This window comes from Mercenaria mercenaria, chromosome 12, assembly GCF_021730395.1.
Source record: "Mercenaria mercenaria strain notata chromosome 12, MADL_Memer_1, whole genome shotgun sequence".
Lineage (NCBI taxonomy): Eukaryota > Metazoa > Mollusca > Bivalvia > Venerida > Veneridae > Mercenaria > Mercenaria mercenaria.
In genome coordinates this window covers 43,502,065-43,520,487 of record NC_069372.1, presented here as the reverse complement: position 1 = coordinate 43,520,487, position 18,423 = coordinate 43,502,065, and the positions used below count along the sequence as shown (strand labels likewise).

Sequence of the window (18,423 nt, the reverse complement as noted above, 5' to 3'; positions counted from 1 at the left end):
CTGACAATGTTAAATGACGTTAGAACGGAAAAAAATCTTCCATATACTAGTATATTTCTCTTATTGCATTTGTATCAGATACAAGTGTCAACGTTTATGTACATTCTGCCGTGAAAGTTTAAGATACATACATATCATTGCTCCTCTCAAAATTGCCTTGATAAAGCCTTTTGACATTATGACGAGATAAAAAAACAAACACTGTTACCTTTACGATTTCCAATTGCGACTGACATTCACTGGCAATTAATTTATTTAATTGGTGTACCTAAATCATTATTAGGTATGTTCTCTTAGTGTTTCCGTAGTTCTAGTAATATATTATATATATATTTGCATTTTTCTGACATGGTAAGTAAACTTAACTTATAGAGATAAACACAACATAAAAGAAACACGTTCGTTTATTGGTATAATTTTTGTAGTCTGATTAACATCAATTTAGAATCTGCTCTGTTATAAGGTACGCACAGTGAGGCATGGTACAGAAAGTACTTTGTTCGAACAACAACATAAAAATAAGCATAACATACAAGAATAAAAAATATGATTAATAAAGAATGTCACGAAATAACGCTGATCAACTGATCGATAATGCGGTATAAAAAGTTTATCTAGAAAAGTCATTACTTTATATATCATACGATATGATGCGTATGGACTTTTATCGTGTTACTGATAATTTCCTGAATTCTTTCATAAAACATTTGTAGCCTTCATGTTACTATTGTAGAGTGTGAAAGTTAACTCTCAATGTCCAAAAATCTAAAATAGTTGTTTTTAAAAATGGTGGACAACTTTCGAAATATGAGAAGTGGTCTTATAAAGGCAATAGACTTTGAAGTGGTAAATGGCTTCAACTATGTTGGACTTTTTTCACAAGTAAAATATTATTGTTTAAAATGTCAGAGAGTTTGGCTGTAAAAGCTAAAAGGGATTTAATATCAATATTGTCCTCTTTAAACCATCTAATACCTATGCCAAGACACGTGTTTTTCAAATTGTTTGAGGTAAAAATTGTACCTATTTCGTTATATAGATCCGAAATATGGGGACTTCACCGTATGGATTCAAACATACGCCTGTAAACAATTTATGTCAGCCCCTCTTGTGAAAGATATCCGATGCAAATTATTGCTGCTAAACGTATCGGGTATTGGCGTAGAATTGTGACTTTGTCTCCAGACAGGATATGTTAGAAAATACTTCAATATGCTTTTATATTATAATAGTTTGGCTATAAAAACTGGGTAACGGACGTAAAATTAGATTTGTATAAAGATGGATTTGGCTATATATGGGAGAATCAGTGTGGTCCACATGAAAACTTGTTTTTATATCATTATGTTCATAGACTAAAAGACCAGTATATCCAAATATGGAACAATGAATGCAGTAATAGTTCAAAACTCATATCTTATAGATATTTTAAGACCTGTTTTAATTATGAAAATTATCTTGATGTGTTAGATATTTAAAAAAAAATTAGATATCTCTTTGTTACATTTAGGACATCATCACATACACTAATAATTGAGAAGGGTAGGCATATTGGTATAGAAAGAGTGCAAATATACTGTTTTTATTGTGAAAATATTGCAGAAAATGAATACCACTTCTTATTGGTTTGTCAGTTTTATAATAGATCAACATACATAGATACACATTATTTTACTTATCCTACCCTACAGAAGTTTAATTCGCTGTTGTCAACAAAAAATGAAACAACGTTAAAAAATCTTGCAATGTTTATTTTTCATGCAATGACCTTGTGAAAATCTTTTCTTGGTGTATAGTTTAATAATGCTCTGTGTACGATTTGCACGTTTTAATGTAATGTTGTCTTTAATTCCTTGCATTTAAAGTTTATATGTGTTTATATCAAAGCTAGAGGAATTACAAACCTAAGATGTTAATTTATTTTTTTTCTTATTAAATGGGTAATTTGACATTGTAAAGTTCAATTTAAAGTACTTATTCATCATTGTCTCATAATATTTATCTGCAAATATATATATTCCAAATTCTAATTATGAGTTAGATATACATTTTGGTAAATAGTACTTTACTGGTCTTTATGAATTTGTTTTATCTCATGTTTATTATAATTATACTGTGTACAGTCACACACATACATTTGTGTTAATTATTTATAATTGTATTGTATATGTGTATGGGCTGGAGGCCTTTAACGCTATAAACTAGTTTGAGTTTCATTTTCAGTATTTTAATCACCGCAATTTCGAATCGAGTCTAATTTGTCAATTTTTCACAAGGAAAAGTAACTACTCGCTCATAACATCTTCAAGAGAAAACTGTTAAGTATTGTTTGAAAGAGCTATGAAGTATTTCATATTCAAATTTCAATTAAGGTTTGATATTCATGCCACAAGAAAGAGGTGTGGAAGAAGTAGGACCCGATATGACACGAGCTTCTGCAATTCTACGAATGCGTTTAATCAGATGACAAATGCAAATGATAATTTGAAAAATTCAATCAAAACCATTAATGTGAGTTAACTTAGGAAAAGAAAAATATATGAAAGAAAGCGTATCAAATATTCAACATATAGAAACAATACGTACAATAGATATGTTACATAATCTTGGTTAAACATACAGTAAATACAGTTTTAATGATAAGCAACTTCTAACGACAAGAGCATGGCTTATATTATGCAACAGAACCAGAGTAGTTTGAATCAAGAACTACATATTCATTACTATTATTTGTAGAACGAATGAAAAATATTTATCCATTACACTACTGGAGAAACTTTAGCTGCATCTCTTATAGCTACTTAATTAACTTATTTACACACACAAAAGTATAGGTTTTTTTGTTTGTTTTGGGTTTAACGCCGTTTTTCAACAGTTTTTCAGTTATGTAACGGCGGGTTAAAAGTAAAGGTACTTTACGATTCAGAAACATGATATTTTCGAATTTAATATGTTTATGCAATAACTAGCTCACCAAAAACAAAAAGAAAGAAAAAACTAAAAACCATCAAGTATGCCGACACATATCGGCACAGAAATATCAATGAATATATATGAAAACGGAATATCGACGTTAGGTCCAAAATGATAAAACGTAAATCTGTATTTCATGATACACAACTCGCTCTAACTGACCAAGCTCTTAGCTCAAATAAACATAAACACAACAGCTAGTATTCCCACACATGTCTCAACAACGAAATTCTTGTTCACTGAAAAAGAAAACAGACATATATATGTTTAAAATACAGAAATAATATTAATATGTTTTAAGTTTAAAAAGTCACAGTCAAATTCCTAAACAAATTATGTTATTATTCTTTGACCTTTAAAAAGCGTTTGATTTGGAGACTTTAACAGTAAAGCATGTTGTAATGACTTTTCAGCTAGAAATAAAATGTTATTACAAGTGTTCAAGTCTACGATGAATTGGTATTTAATTTAACATAACTGTTTAGCCTAAGCTACAAATCTCGAATGATTATATGAGAAAAATCACCAAAGTTTAATAAATTAAATAGATTAATTTAACATATGCATTAAGCAGTCCAGATGTATTTAAGCAGCCACGTCAACATTGTTTGTGCTTAACATAAGAAATCTCTCAGTACTAATCATACACTTACCACTGCCGGGCGCTGATGACGTATTTCCTTTACCTGTATATGTAAAGTAATTATTTTGTTTGTAATATACGCAAACATTATATGCACATCTCTTTTTACAATCAAATAGACATCAGATTAAGTGCTGCATTCGTGGGTTACACAAACAACAGTAAGTATATTTTTTATGAAGCTTAACGTGCACTCAGAAAATAATTACTGCTCAAAACAGGAACCGCAACAACGTACAAACGTTTAAGATGTTGCTTATTTCAAATTACAAGACTGTTGCATTTTTGCATATTCCTTCAGCGAATCTGATCCCCTTTTAGTCAATAACATAAAATTAAGTGACTTCCAGTCGGATATATATCATTGTTTCTAAGGACTTGGTGGGCTAGTGATAGAAACCAAGTTGTCCGGGTTTCGAATCCCGCTCCAGGCACTGGTGACATCTGAGAGCCCGCCAAACTATAATGACAGCATTGATTTTTCCCTGGAAAGAGGATTTGCATTTACATGTGCTCTTCATTAGACCCGTTAAAAGGCACAAACACTTGATTAAAATAGAAAATATTGAAACTCAATAACCGCTAAACAAGACAAACATGAGCTGGCTTAGTTATACGGAAGGTCGGTGTATCTACCCAGGTATCCATCTTTGATGAAATAATGCACGTAGGGACACCTGGGATCTATCTGCAGTCACCAACTGACCTATAATTGTATTGTGCGACCCAACAAAATCAAAATAAAATGCCGCAGGCTCTTCATGGATTATAATGGAAATGCAAAAAATCGTCCATGGCTCAAGCTCCGGGTTAAGTTAAAAAAGAGAGAACATTTGCACATGTTACAAGTAGCAAAAACTATATGAAAACATTCTCATATGAGTTCATTACGCGGTTTTCAAGGAACTTCGGTGGTATACTAGAGTGTAATTTAATTAAAAGCGGCGTTTCATGTCAAGTTAAGATAATGGGCTTACCCTTAATGTGAAGAAAATGTTTATCCAAACAAATTAGATTTTAAAGAGGAAGTCTGAGGTAATGGTGTCTGACTTTCACAGAAATTGCTTTATTACAAATTTAAAATTATATGTAAACGCTATAGCCGCTATTACACTTACCACAAACCGGTTTTGTTCCAGTCCAGCTGCCGTCAGAAGCGCACGCTCTCAATACATCTCCCGACTTCACAGTTAAACCATTCAAGCAAGAATACGTCGCAGTTGAGCCTTTCGTTGTAGATGATGAAATTACAGTTCCATTTGCTGGAGAATCTAGGGGCCCACAGTCTGAAATCGGCATATGGACGGGTTAAATGAATACAGACTTATAAAAAGTCAGCATATGCTTATATCATATATAACCAAATATATACGGAAATCTTACCTATATCACAAACTGGCGCTGTTCCAGTCCAGATTCCATAGGACGAACACGTTCTTAATGAATTTCCTGAACTAACAGCATAGCCAGTCAGACATGTATATGTCGCGATCGACCATGTCGTGGTGGATATAAAGTTTACATTTCCATTTGCTGGAGGCTCCAGTGAGCAGCAGTCTGAAATTGTTGTATGTATAGGTAGATTTAAAAATGTAAAAGATAAAGCGTTGTTTCGCTTCCATACATCATTGATCGTTTATCATTTAACATGAAAATGATATACAACCGAGACTTGAAAATATTTTTTTTTCACATTTTCTTTAATTGAACCTGTATCACTTAACTATTTTTTTTTTACAGATTATTAGCTTTGTATCGGGAAATACGCACGAGTTCTGCAGCGGAACAACTGCGCGATTTAGGAGCGCAATATTCTACCGCTAAAGCTCGAGTGCATATTTCCTGATGCAAAGATAATAACATTTTTATTACAAACATATTTACACGTATAAATATAACGTAAATATATTGACTTTGTTCAATGGCCTAAATAAGATTGACACTACTGAACTAAATAAAAGAATTAATGCAACGACACACATTATATAACATTACGCACCCGATATGAGAGTCAAGCTTCATTGTTTGGAATAGTAGTGACGTTTGTCTTTGATACCATTGTAACTTAACGGGGAAAAGAAACGGATATGTAATTATGTTGTTATAACGCTTCATAGACACAATAATATATCATATGGTAATTTACTAGCTTTTGATGGAGGAGGATGAACTTGGGTGTTCTTCCGGACATTATTCAAAGGCGGGCACATAGGTCGAACCACCGACCTAACGACCCTCTAAGCAAACTGGATGGCTTTCTTACATAAAAAAAATCTAGACACCAAGCGAGTTTCAGAACCAACAGCGGTGAGTGGTCAGTGATAGTAATCACTCGGCCATTGAGACCCCTTGCACCACTAAGCTATTGTTAAGCATGTCATTTTGTCTACTGACACTAAGCAGCAGTACAGACTAAGGTAATATAACATGTTTTTAAATGAATTTGTTTCGTCATAAGAAATAGCCGCCGCATACCTTTTAAACATACAGGCTCTCCTGATGACCATTTACCATCGGAACCACAGACTATTTCTGCATCCCCTCCAGTAAGAGTATAGCCACTATTGCAAGTAAATATTGCCTTAGAATCTACGAAAGTGTTGATGAAATATACATGACCGTATTCAGGACTCTCTGGCTGTCTACATACTGAAATCAACAATACAACTGTTTGATTATCTAAATCCGTTATGAATTTCGACTTTATGTTACAACATCTAATTAGAATTTATGCGTCATCCTTCTTATGAACTAAAATGGTGAAACTGGGAACTTTTTGAAACTTTAATAAATATCTTGATTTTGACCGTCAGCAGTCAAAAATGTTTTTCCATTGTAAATTACAGCATTCTTCATTAAATAAACTCTGAGTTAATAAAACTTAAAAAAAAACAACTACTTTGCATAATTGTTTTTGTCCAGAATTTTACACATGGAAGAAAAATAATCGCCATATAAAATAAAAAATATTAAAGCTATCTTCTTGAATTAGAAAATATTCTACTACCACCAGTGCAGATAAAAAGAATAATGTGTAAATCAGATCTAGATGTTGTTAAAATGAAGTTCACACAAAAAATTAGAACTGTTATATCATATATTTTCGTACTATGTGTCGATTTAAATAGAAACACCCTTCCTTTGATTGAAAGACCTTTCAAAATATTTTCACTATACACTGAGCGTACTTGCGTAAGGTGTACAAATTGTAAGATTCAAGAATACAGATAAATTCAATTATGATTAGGCATTCAAAGCGACTGAAACTAAATTGACATAGTGCTATTCTACAATAGACTGATTTTGTTAAACATATATAAAAATATGTTACAGATTACTTTTATTTTCTGTCTTATCAAAGCATTCATTTTGCTAGTAATGTTAAAATTGATCACTGTCTTATAGCTCCGCATTACTGTTACTGTAATAATAAGGAAATAAAATAGAATATCGTTACCTCGACTGCAGGTCGGTTTGATTCCTGTCCATTCCCCTTCTTCTGAACATATTCGGGTTTCATCTCCATAACGTATGCTAAAACCTTCATGGCATGTGTAGTTGGCGTCGTAGTCATAAGTTGTGTTAAGGAAAAACACAGCTCCATTAGCTGGGTCGTCCAGAAGTCCACAGTCTGTAAAAAGGTCACAAAAAGTGAAATAAGTACGAAGCGTTTTCGTTTATTTAAAAGTGTAGCGCAAAGTATTTTCATTGGCTCCAGTATTTAGAGTATAGTTTTGTCGTGAATACAACAAAAATAGGAATAAACTGTCTGGAATTCCACTGTATTCCAAATTTAAAGCTTTTTACGTTGCCAAAATATAGGCCAGAATGTTAAATGGTCAACAAGATAGAATGTGTATAGAATATTTAAAGAAACACTCAGACACCTTCTGCATTTACCCATTGAATGCTTTAGTTGCATGTTTGTCCCCTTGTCTATAAAATATAATCATAATTTATAGGTTGTTTCATTGCTTTGAAATATTTAATAAATAACATAGTCAAAGGTCGGGTCCCTGCTCTGACAAATACAGATAACTGTTTTATACATATTTTGCAGACTGACTGCATGTTTTATCCAATGTGTTCTTTCACACTGCTTTATATTTACCAACTTCACAGGTAGGTTGTATGCCAGTCCACACGCTATCGCTACCACATGTTCTGGTTACATCTCCTTCAATGATTGCATACCCTTCCTCACAGCTATAAATTGCATAGATGCCCTCCAAAGTCCGAGATACGTTCACGAAACCATAATCAATGAAATATAGAGGTGGACAGTCTAAATATAAAAATGAAAGCTTATATAACACAATTGTATTACACTACAGTCAAACCTGTCTATAAAGACCACCCTTGGGAGAGCCTAAATGTAGTCTTTATTGGGAGGTGGTCTTTATTCAAAGGTTAAAATACACTGTAAATGTTAAAATGACAAACAAAACTTGTGGTCTTTAGAGCCAGGTGGTCTCTGTTCAGAGGTGGTCTTTAACACAGGTTTGACTGTATATGATTTTTATTTCAAACGAACAATTATTTTTATCTTAGAGGATTTCAAAACTTACTTGTGCGCAAGCGCATTGAGCCATTTTAGACTGGCCCACCGTTACTTGCGCAAAAATTAGTAGAGTAGTCTAAATCCTCCTAGTTTTGAAAGCCAACACTTTGGAGAGGTATAGATAGACTTCTCCAATCAAGGGGGTACTATAGTCTATCATGACCGTTTTTACGGCTATGACAGTTTTCTTTATACTTCATAGGTGCTCTCTATCACCTGTGTTTTAGGTATATATCGAAATTTACATTCATACAGTAATAACACAAAAGTGTATATGAAAGCTAGACCTGTCTCCCTGTACATGGGTACTGAACAGTGCTTATATGTCACTATAATACAAATGTACCTCATCGACGCCATTTTGATGGTTCAGTCAAATGCTTGTTGAAACGAGTCATCCGATTGGTGCAAGTAAAAACAGTTTTGTGAAAATAAAAATAGCAATATCGAAATTCAAATGTACAGAAAGATGAATGTGAATGGATCATCCTAAGATCTTCGTTTAGATGATCAAGTACTTTAAACAGAGTGACAAATATGGCAAGTGTCTTACGTTATAAACGTTGCCTTTAACTGTGTACCTGTGTATTTGTTTGTTTTGTCCTTTTGTGTTCATTTTGTGTGTGTGTGTGTGTGTGTGTGTGTGTGTGGTGTGCGATAGTTGTTCGTGTGTGCCTTTGGGGAGGCTGCGTTTTTGGAACACGGCTCTCCCTGTTGGATATTCTTCCTTGTTTTTATTTTGCTTAAGCATATTTTGTATAGATATATATCTACTATTCTTTGCTCGCAGTATTCAAAGATAAGTATATGACTGAATCACGTTAGAATATGTTTCGTTCAATTAAATGAATTTATTGTTTAACTGGCTGTTCTTTCTGCCAGGGACGTTTGACCCATTCGTTTCGGCCACGGAAGATCTGCCGGTATCAAATGAGCTCTTCCAAGAATATTAGATTGTGCGTCTTCAGTTTTAGAAGATCGGTGGCTTCCACCCGATAGTCTAAATAAAAAAAATACATTTAAAAAAGACTGATTTATTTTTTCCCACTTCCGGATGACGTCCGTTCGATTGGGATTTTCTTCCAAGTTTTTCTAATGTTTCTCAGATGTTATTCTCTTGGGCCTAAACGAACGGGGCAGTTGACAAATATACGCATTGATTCTGAGGTCATAAGGTCATGGTCACAATGACCTGGACCAGGAAAATAGTTTCCAGACTATAACCTAAGAAAGCTTGAGCCTAGGATCGAAACTTGATGCGAAGGTTGGCCGTCACCGAAAAAAATGATGACCCCTAACAAGTCGCAGTGACCTGCCACAGGAGAACTGTTTTTCGTCTATGGCAAAACCTATCGTACAACCAGAATATATGATTTAACTTTAAAAGGAGCAACAATGGATCTCTCCTAGGTTCCTGTACTACTGTAATTATAACCTTGCTGATAATTTCAAGGTGGTAGCAGTAAAGAACCCTGATGATACCAGGTATTAGAAAACCAGCGTTAGCACTAAGAACCCCAGTGATAGGGATAAGAATCAACTACAGTTATAGCAGAAAAACCAGGGTGATAGCTGTAAGAACCCCAGTGATAGGCATTAGAGGCCAAGAGAAAGTAGTAAACCCTCTGTGAGAGCAGTCAGAACCCTAGTGATAGGCATTAGAAGCGAGTTTAAGCATTACACCCCATGTTATAGCAGTACGAATCAGGGTGATAGACATTAGAACCACGGTGAAAGCATTAAAAAACCGGTGATAGCAGTAAGAACACTGGTAATAGGCATTAGAAACCTGGTGATATTCATTAGGTTCCCGGTGATTGACATTACAACCCCTATATCAGAAAGAACCCATGTTGATAGAAATTAGAAGCCTGCTGATTGTATTAAGAACTTCGCCGATAGGCATTAGAATTACGATGATAGCGATATGAACCAATGTAATAGGCATCAGAAACCCGGCGATAGTCATTAAACACCCAGTTATAGACATTTCAACCCATGAATTAGCGGAAAGAAGCCCCTTTGACAGACATTGGAACTGTGGTGAAAGTAGAAAGAACTTTAAATAAGCCCGATGGTGGATATTTCAACACCAGAGACAAGCATTAGAACTCCTATGATAGCGTAAGAACCACGGTGATAGATATTAAAACTCCGGTGGTAGGCATTACAACCTCGATGAGAGTAGTGAGAATCAAAGTGAAATGCATTGCAACCCTCGTAATAGGCACAACAACATTGGTGATACATGTATATATACGAAGGTACTTAAGTTAGTTACTAATTGAAAGTTATTGACTGAATTACGTTAATTTGCATAAGAAAAGTAAAAACGTTAGCAAATTAATTTACTAAAGTTAATTGACAAACTTAAGTTATCTAACGAAGTTTGGGCCTAATGATAGTAGTAAGAAACTCTGCTGATTGGCATTACAACCCCAGAGATAGGTTAATGAACCCTGGTGATATATATTAAATAGACCATGCATATTTTTTTTTGAATATCACTATAATTGTTACTGGGGGCTGAAATGTCTACAAATTACCGGTGTTCTTACTGCTGTCATCGGGATTCTTACTACTGTCATTGGGGTTCTTACTGCTATTACTAGAGTACTCATGGTTCTTATGGCTATCAACGGGGTTGCAATGCCTATCAACGGGGTTCTAATATCAATCCTCTTGTATCTAATGCCTAACATAATGAGTCTTATTACTATAACCGGGTTTTCAATGTGTAACGGTTTTAACAGATATTAATGATATAGAAGTGTAGATAAAATGCCAGATAAGTCTACCGCGCATGCAAACTGAACGGTGCTTATCCAGGCGAGATACAAAAACACTTTGATATGTACCGCCCAGTCCACTAGGGCGAAGTCATGATGAGGTCGTCATAAAAATAATAAATATGGAAAGAAAAACAGGCTAAATATAGAACTTCTACTTTTACTTTAAAAATTTTGAAAGCAAGGTAATGATCTGCTAACGGAAGGGTCGTCAGAACGGATCTATTTTTAGCACGTCTTAAGATTCAAAGCGTAGCGTTAATTGGAGATGAGGATTGCCATATTTGGTATTCAGCCATTTCACATTTGGACGCTACTCGTACCTTTGAGTGTAACTGACTTAAAAGATAGAATTATTTTATCAGTAAACCTTCTAATTTTCGACATTTCTCTTGTGACTTATTTCGACGGGTCTTTCATGATGTTTCTTCGTATAATTCAGAAATAAACTGCATCCTTGGCGGGGTTTGTTTGTACAAATAAATGTCTACGATATTTTAAGCGTGGAAACTTTTCAAACTGTTAATACTTGCAAAATGAAAACAACAGCTCAGGTAATATAAACAATAATGTATCGTATATTCTATGTGAATTTTCATATTACTCGGTTTTGTTCTATGCCCCAAAATTGACTTCTAAATAAATTGATTCACCACGGAGTCCGTACAAAGTGTCCCTTTACTGAGACTAAGTGATGTTTCCTTGCCGGGATCATTGTTATAATGGATTCCATATATTGCCAATTGTAGCCAAAGCTCCGCTTAGGCCAGTACTTTGGATGGATAAACCGCCAGACATTACCTCGCATTAACAGTTTCGATAAAAACCGAGTCTGTTTATATTTTATTAACTTTTGTTGCATTCTATGCTTTGAAATGATCTTTTTATAGAATAAGAAACTACAGTGCTTACAAAATAAAATGCGCATGCTCAAGTACCTTTTTCACAAAAATCACCACTGAAATGGTACCCGTCTTTACAAGGAACACATATGTTGTCACACAATTCCTCTTTATCCAGCAGGCAACCACCGTTCACAACAGATGTACAAGACGCCGTACCATTACAGGGACTACCGAATGTTCCAGCTGTGGAAGACATTCACACAACTTCGTGTAATGTTTAAGTACAGATGATATTACGAGCCACTTCATAACCATTTCGACAGCGGAAAAGTATAGTTTGCAATCTATATACTGACATTTTTAACTCTTGACTTTTGACAAAAAATGCTTAAGCACTAAAATAGGAATTTTAAGTACCACGTGCAATGCATGATGGTCCGTAAAATGCGCTGTCGAGGTTTCGCTACTTCTACTGCTGTTACTATTACTGCCAGTTTCATATTTAAAATTTTGCTACTGCTACAGTATTTGCTATCTGCTATTGCTAGCTTCCTATACATTATAAATCAGGATTTTAGTTTGATATTGAGAAGGACCATTTTATATCTGATGTACTTACATTTAGAAAAAATATATTTTTATGTAAATATTTACATCTTATTCGTATGCTTAGAATGTCAGCTTTTAATAGACTATTTAATACAGTTTTTATTTGAAATTATAGCACAAGACTACCTACCAGGTGGGATACCGGCTAGAGGATCTGTAGCTGTACCATATAAATCGAGTGCCCATGAACGCAGGTACAAATCTAAAAGATTAAACTAGGTTTACAAGTATGTAAAATGTTTGATGATTTTTAGTTTATAGTGGCTTGTTTAAGCTACATGTAGACTAAGATTTAAGCAACCTTTCAGCTTACTTGAACTCTAATGACCGCTTTCTGGAAAGTCCGGTACTGGTGTCAAATTAGACGATGTAAGATGAACCCAGTGGGACTCGCACCCACGACTTCCGGGTTTAGCAATCGAATCTTCCCTATAAGAGTTTTGCTTATGATATATACCGTACATGTACAATCATATAATGACTTTCCTGTCGAAGTTAATACTGTTGCCCTGGGTCCGACACGACATCACAAGTACATTTTCAAAGATTTCATTTCCTCAAGTTTCAAGACTAGTCGATAATACAAATGATTAACTGACGATGATATAATCAATGTGTCAATTAACACTTGCTAATATCAATCAGCATTATCATTTAAAAATATCCCCTGCTAGGAAGCTTGGTTCTCTAAGAGTTAAAAGTTACGTTATTCAGACCTAACTGTTAAGTAATAAAAATAAAAATCTGTTTCAAATCAATCAACTTCCTATAATAAGGTATTTGTATATACGGGCGAAATAAATTCTAAAACAAGTCAGACTTTAGGATAAGGCTGTTACTTATGGCCGGTTGCAAGACAGTCATAAGCTTGAGTTAAGCGAGGGTTATTGTGATCCGCCGATCAAACGGGTTGCATGAAACGCCTTCTTAGGTAACAGTTACAATTCTTGGCCAAGAGATGGCTGGGTTGACGACGAAATTTTCACGGTAACGATTTCTCACTGGACACTTCTTGTACAGAGCTGGTTGTTAGCAGGTTTATTGCCGATTCAAAGCATATTTCAATGTATATACATGAGTTGTTTTCAATTATTAATGAGGTTAATTAAAATATATCTGTGTTTGATTACCTGGATATTTGTGAGGAACTTTATAGACTGAGCTTAAATATAGTATTATAAATATGATAACACTACCTCCGTCAAGGCCCCATCCTTCTGAAACTATATTTTCGGCTTGTTGCATTTGCTTCTATGATCTCACTGTTTTCTACAAGGTCTATAAAAACTTCTTTATCATAAGGAGAAAATAACTCGTCATTTTGTCTCGGCATCCTCAGTTGCTTGTATTAACAAGAATTTTGTTGAATTAATGTTGTTTGAGCCCCGCCATAAGAAAACTAACATAGTGGCTTCGCGACCAGCATGGATTCAGACCAGCCTGCGCATCCGTGCAGACTTGTAAGGATCCATGTCGTTCGTTTTCAAGATATATTGCAATTAAAGCAATCGACGTGGATTCGCAGACTAGTCCGTCTCCATGCTGGTCGCAAAGCCACTATGTTTGTTTTTCCATGGCACGGTTCAGTTTTGTTTCCAAATGAGTGTGAATATTAAATATTTCGGTTAACAACAGTAATGATAAGTGTATTATCTTATTATCCAAATCTGGAACATGTATATTATTTTATGGGACGGACTTTGCTTTTTGCACATCTTAATAGTCGTTAGTTAATCTTTGTGACGCATGGTAATTCTATTGTTATACTTAATACTTTGTGTATATCATGTTTATTTAAGACTTCTAGAATTTGAGACCAGATTGTTGAGGAAAAATTAATTAAAACTGATATGTGTATTTTTGTATAAATGTATAATTATAAATTGACTGCATCATTGCGTAGATGTGTAAATGTATATGAAATTTAATTGAAGGTCATACTGGAAATAAGTTGTATAAAATTTTTGTATTTTTACACTTAGTTTGTAACCTTCAGAAAATAAAGTAAGTGTTATTATTACTATAAATTTTATTATGCTATACCGTGTATACACATACACCCACTATACATGTGAATGTTTGAATAACATCCTTTACTCAACTGAGCAAAACTTGAAATTTCCATGCGCAACCCGTTTGACTCCGGGATAATCTGGAGATTATAGGTAGATAACTCAACCCACCGCTCAGCGTTGATCCGCGAGTTATCGAACGATCTGTCCTGCAACCGGCCATTTAAGTCTTAAGTCAGTACAAACTGTATTGGCCGGTTGCAAGACAACTATAAGCTAGAGTTAAGCGATAGTTATTGTGATCCGCCGATCAAACGGGTTGCATGAAACACCTTCTTAGGTAACCGTTACAATTCTTGGCCAAGATATGGCTGGGTTGCACGACAAAATTTACACGGTAATGATTTCTCAGTGGACACTTCTTGTACAAACCTGGTTGTTAGTAGGTTTATCGCCGAGTCAAAGCATATTTCAATTTAAATACATGGTTTGTTTCAATTGTACATGAGGTAAATTAAAGTATGTCTGTGTTTGATTACCTGGATATGTTTGAGGAACTGTATAGAGTTTAAATACAGATATATCATAATAATGATGTTACTATCTCCGTCAAAGCTCCCTCCTTCTGAAACAATATTTTCGCATTGTTGCATTTGCTTTCTATGATTTTATTGTTCTCTTCAAGCTCTATAAAAACTTCTTTTTCACTAGGAGAAAATGAAATGCCCTTCTGCTTAGGCATCTTCAGTCACTTGTATTAACAAGAATTTTGTTGAATTAATGTTATTTGAGCCGCGCCATGTGAAAACCAACATATTGGCTTTGCGGCCAGCATAGATCCAGACAATCCGGGCAGTCTGGTTAGGATCCATGCTGTTCGCTTTCAGAGCCTATTGCAATTAGAGAAACCGTTCGCGAACAGCATGGATCCTGACCAGACCGCGTGGATGCGCAGGCTGGTCTGGATCCATGCTCGTCGCAAAGATACTATGTTGGTTTTCTCATGGCGTGGTTTATTTGTTTCCAAATGAGTGTGAATGTTGAATAATTCGGTTAACAATAATAATTATAAGTGTTTTATCTTATTATCCAAATCTGGAACATGTATATTATTTTATGGGTCAGACTTTCCTTTTTTTGCACATCTTAATTGTCGTGAATTATTCTTTGTGACGCATGATAATTCTTTTAAAACATAGTTATTGTTATACTTATAATTTGTGTATATCATATTTATTTAAAGACTTCTACAATTTGAGACCTGTTTGTCGAAGAAAATTTAAGTAATTCTGATATTTGTATTTTTGTTTAAATGTATAATAATAAATTGACTGTCTGATTGTGTAGATAGGTGAATGTATATGAAATTTAATTGAAGGCCGTACTGAAAATAGGTTGTATAATATTTGTATTTGTACACTAAGTATGTAACCTTCAGAAAATAAAGTTTGTATTATAATTACTATTAATTTTATAATGCTACACCTTGTATACACATACACCCACTATACATGTGAATGCTTAAATAAACATGATTCGCTGATCATCCTTTACTCAACTGAGTAAGACTTGAAATTTTCATGCGCAACCCATTTGACTCTGGGATAATCTAGAGATTATAGGTAGATAACTCAACCCGCCGCTCAGCGTTGATCCGCGAGTTATCGGACGATCTGTCCTGCAACCGGCCATATGGATACAACTGTTGTTTTACAGTAAAATTTTGCAGATAAAACACGTGAAAACCCTATTTTTAAGATACACAATGGTATCGTGTATTGTAAATCTAAATATGGAGCGAATGATTTACCGCTATCATGTGTAGGATTTCTTCGAAATTGTTCTCAGTCAAACCTGTTCTTTATTTATCAATGTTTCCGTGACTTTACCTAAAGCTACAAAAACTTATCACAACCAAATGACTGTGAACTGAAGTCGTCGTCTACATCGTGCCCATACTATTATATCTTCAGGGATGACTACACCTTACCGTCTAAACCTTACTCTAGAGTCACTTAGGTTTGCATTACGTTATATACATTTCATTTCAATTATTCTTGATAATTGTCTTATTAACCCTTACCCTGCTAAATTTCTATAATGGACTGGTCCATCTTCCAATATGGGCAGTACCATTTATCATTTGAAGGGGTGTTTACTAAAAATTTACTGACTGAATAGCGAACAGTGCAGACCATGATCAGACTGCACGGATGTGCAGGCTGATCTTGGTCTGCACTGGTCGCAAAGGCAGAATCACTTGCCGCCAGCAGGCTAAGGGTTAAGATAGGGCATTTACCTGTCTCAGGTTACGAAACATCATAGAGGGACGTTAAAATGTTTGCTTGTATTTGTAAATGCATTTGGCTGATGTAGTAAATTAACTGAAATATTTCAATTTCCAAATTACCATTTGAATGTCTTTGAAATGTAAAGTAAATTTTACCCATTCTCGAATTCACAGGATTCATTATCAGTTCCCAATCCCCATTGGGATCCTCTCCCCACGAATGCACGGACATGAATATGCCCCATGTCAAGTACGTGTAATTGTCAAAAGGGCGGGTGGGATATATTAGGCTTTTAGTTCCCATCGGCGAAACAAGTAAAAATTCCACATCACCACGGTACGAGGAACTGAATTCTAAATGAACCTGGACATGTTCGAGATATTTAATAAGACAATTCTTTACGTTGAAATATTCACTGAATTCCGCACCAGTTTCAAATCTGAAAAAGAAATATACAGGTAAAAGTAAAAGTGGAAGACAAAATGAAACGAAATAGACTAAGCTTTATACTCAACACAGATAACACCGGTTTTGCACCTTAAATATATAACAATATATTCAAAATACCTACATATATTATAGAGACAAAATATCAATTTAAATTTGCTACGTTAATGATATGTCCATTTTTGTCACTTCTCCGAATGTTTATAAAAATGCATACATATGAACACTCCACTGTTTTAAATCACATATGATTAAATGAGCCGTGCCATGGGAAAACCAACATAGTGGCTTTGCGACCAGCATGGATCCAGACCAGCCTGCGCATCCGCGCAGTCTGGCCAGGATCCATGCTGTTAGCTAACAGTTTCTCCAATTCCAATAGGCTTAAAAAGCGAACAGCATGGATCCTGACCAGACTGCGCGGATGCGCAGGCTGGTCTGGATCCATGCTAATCGCAAACCCACTATGTTGGTTTTCTCATTGCCCGGCTCAAATGCAGTGCTCGTAAGACTAATGCCGAGAAATTTACGTCCTCAACCGGAAAGAACGTATCCAGAATTAATTGTTGTAAAATATGTTTACATTTTTGTTACCAAACAAAGGTCATTTTTTATGGTGGGTGATTTTTGCCATGTCGCATAGACAAGGCAACATGAAAACTCAACAGTTATTACACGAATTCACGACGTTAAGAGGGTATATTCTGTCACTAGTCAGCTTTTGACGGAGGAGGAAAACACTAGGAGCCTCTACGAGCATTATTTCGAACATATGCAGCCATCTGGTTAGAACCGGCGACGTTCCGTTCGCCGGTTATACAGCTTCCCCACTTTTAAATGAGGAACAAAACCAACACGTTGCGTAGGTAGTTACAAATATCGTATACAGATATGATTAAGTTTTTGTTGTTTTAAGACATTGTTATTGATGCAGCAATGTACAATAAAAACACATGCCTGGAATTTCTTTAGTTACAAATCCAATACTGGTATCGAGTTAAGATATCAGTGATATGAGCCTTCAATGTCTAAGATTTAACATGATTCTAGTATTTGTAAACTGACCTACTGATGAAAATGTCGTCAGACCCACAATATATTCTTGGAGGAACGATTGGCCAAATTTTGGCGTTTTCAACCATTGCCTGTGCATCCATGAGTCCAAATCCAGTCCATATGCTGACTGAAATTAGATTCCATTACCTTCAGAAAAACTTTAATGATTTTTTTTCATAAATGCATACACTGAGAAA

General features: G+C 34.9%; 1 protein-coding gene across 3 annotated transcripts in view; it reads right to left on the bottom strand.

Moving 5' to 3' along the window:
* Window positions 1-386: 386 nt before the first annotated feature.
* LOC123534165 (neuroendocrine convertase 2-like) overlaps window positions 387-18,423 on the bottom strand; it is a 31,394-nt gene continuing 13,357 nt past the window's right edge. For all 3 annotated transcript variants that reach the window (XM_053519898.1, XM_053519899.1, XM_053519900.1), the window contains 11 exons: window positions 18,236-18,353; window positions 16,879-17,162; window positions 12,551-12,622; window positions 11,905-12,054; window positions 7,728-7,901; window positions 7,074-7,247; window positions 6,092-6,265; window positions 5,000-5,173; window positions 4,735-4,902; window positions 3,627-3,659; window positions 387-3,212 (listed from right to left, as the gene is read on the bottom strand). In XM_053519898.1, the coding sequence (XP_053375873.1) occupies window positions 3,148-3,212; window positions 3,627-3,659; window positions 4,735-4,902; window positions 5,000-5,173; window positions 6,092-6,265; window positions 7,074-7,247; window positions 7,728-7,901; window positions 11,905-12,054; window positions 12,551-12,622; window positions 16,879-17,162; window positions 18,236-18,353 (1,586 nt within the window). In that variant the 3' untranslated portion in view covers window positions 387-3,147. The remainder of the gene's footprint in view (window positions 3,213-3,626; window positions 3,660-4,734; window positions 4,903-4,999; window positions 5,174-6,091; window positions 6,266-7,073; window positions 7,248-7,727; window positions 7,902-11,904; window positions 12,055-12,550; window positions 12,623-16,878; window positions 17,163-18,235; window positions 18,354-18,423) is intronic.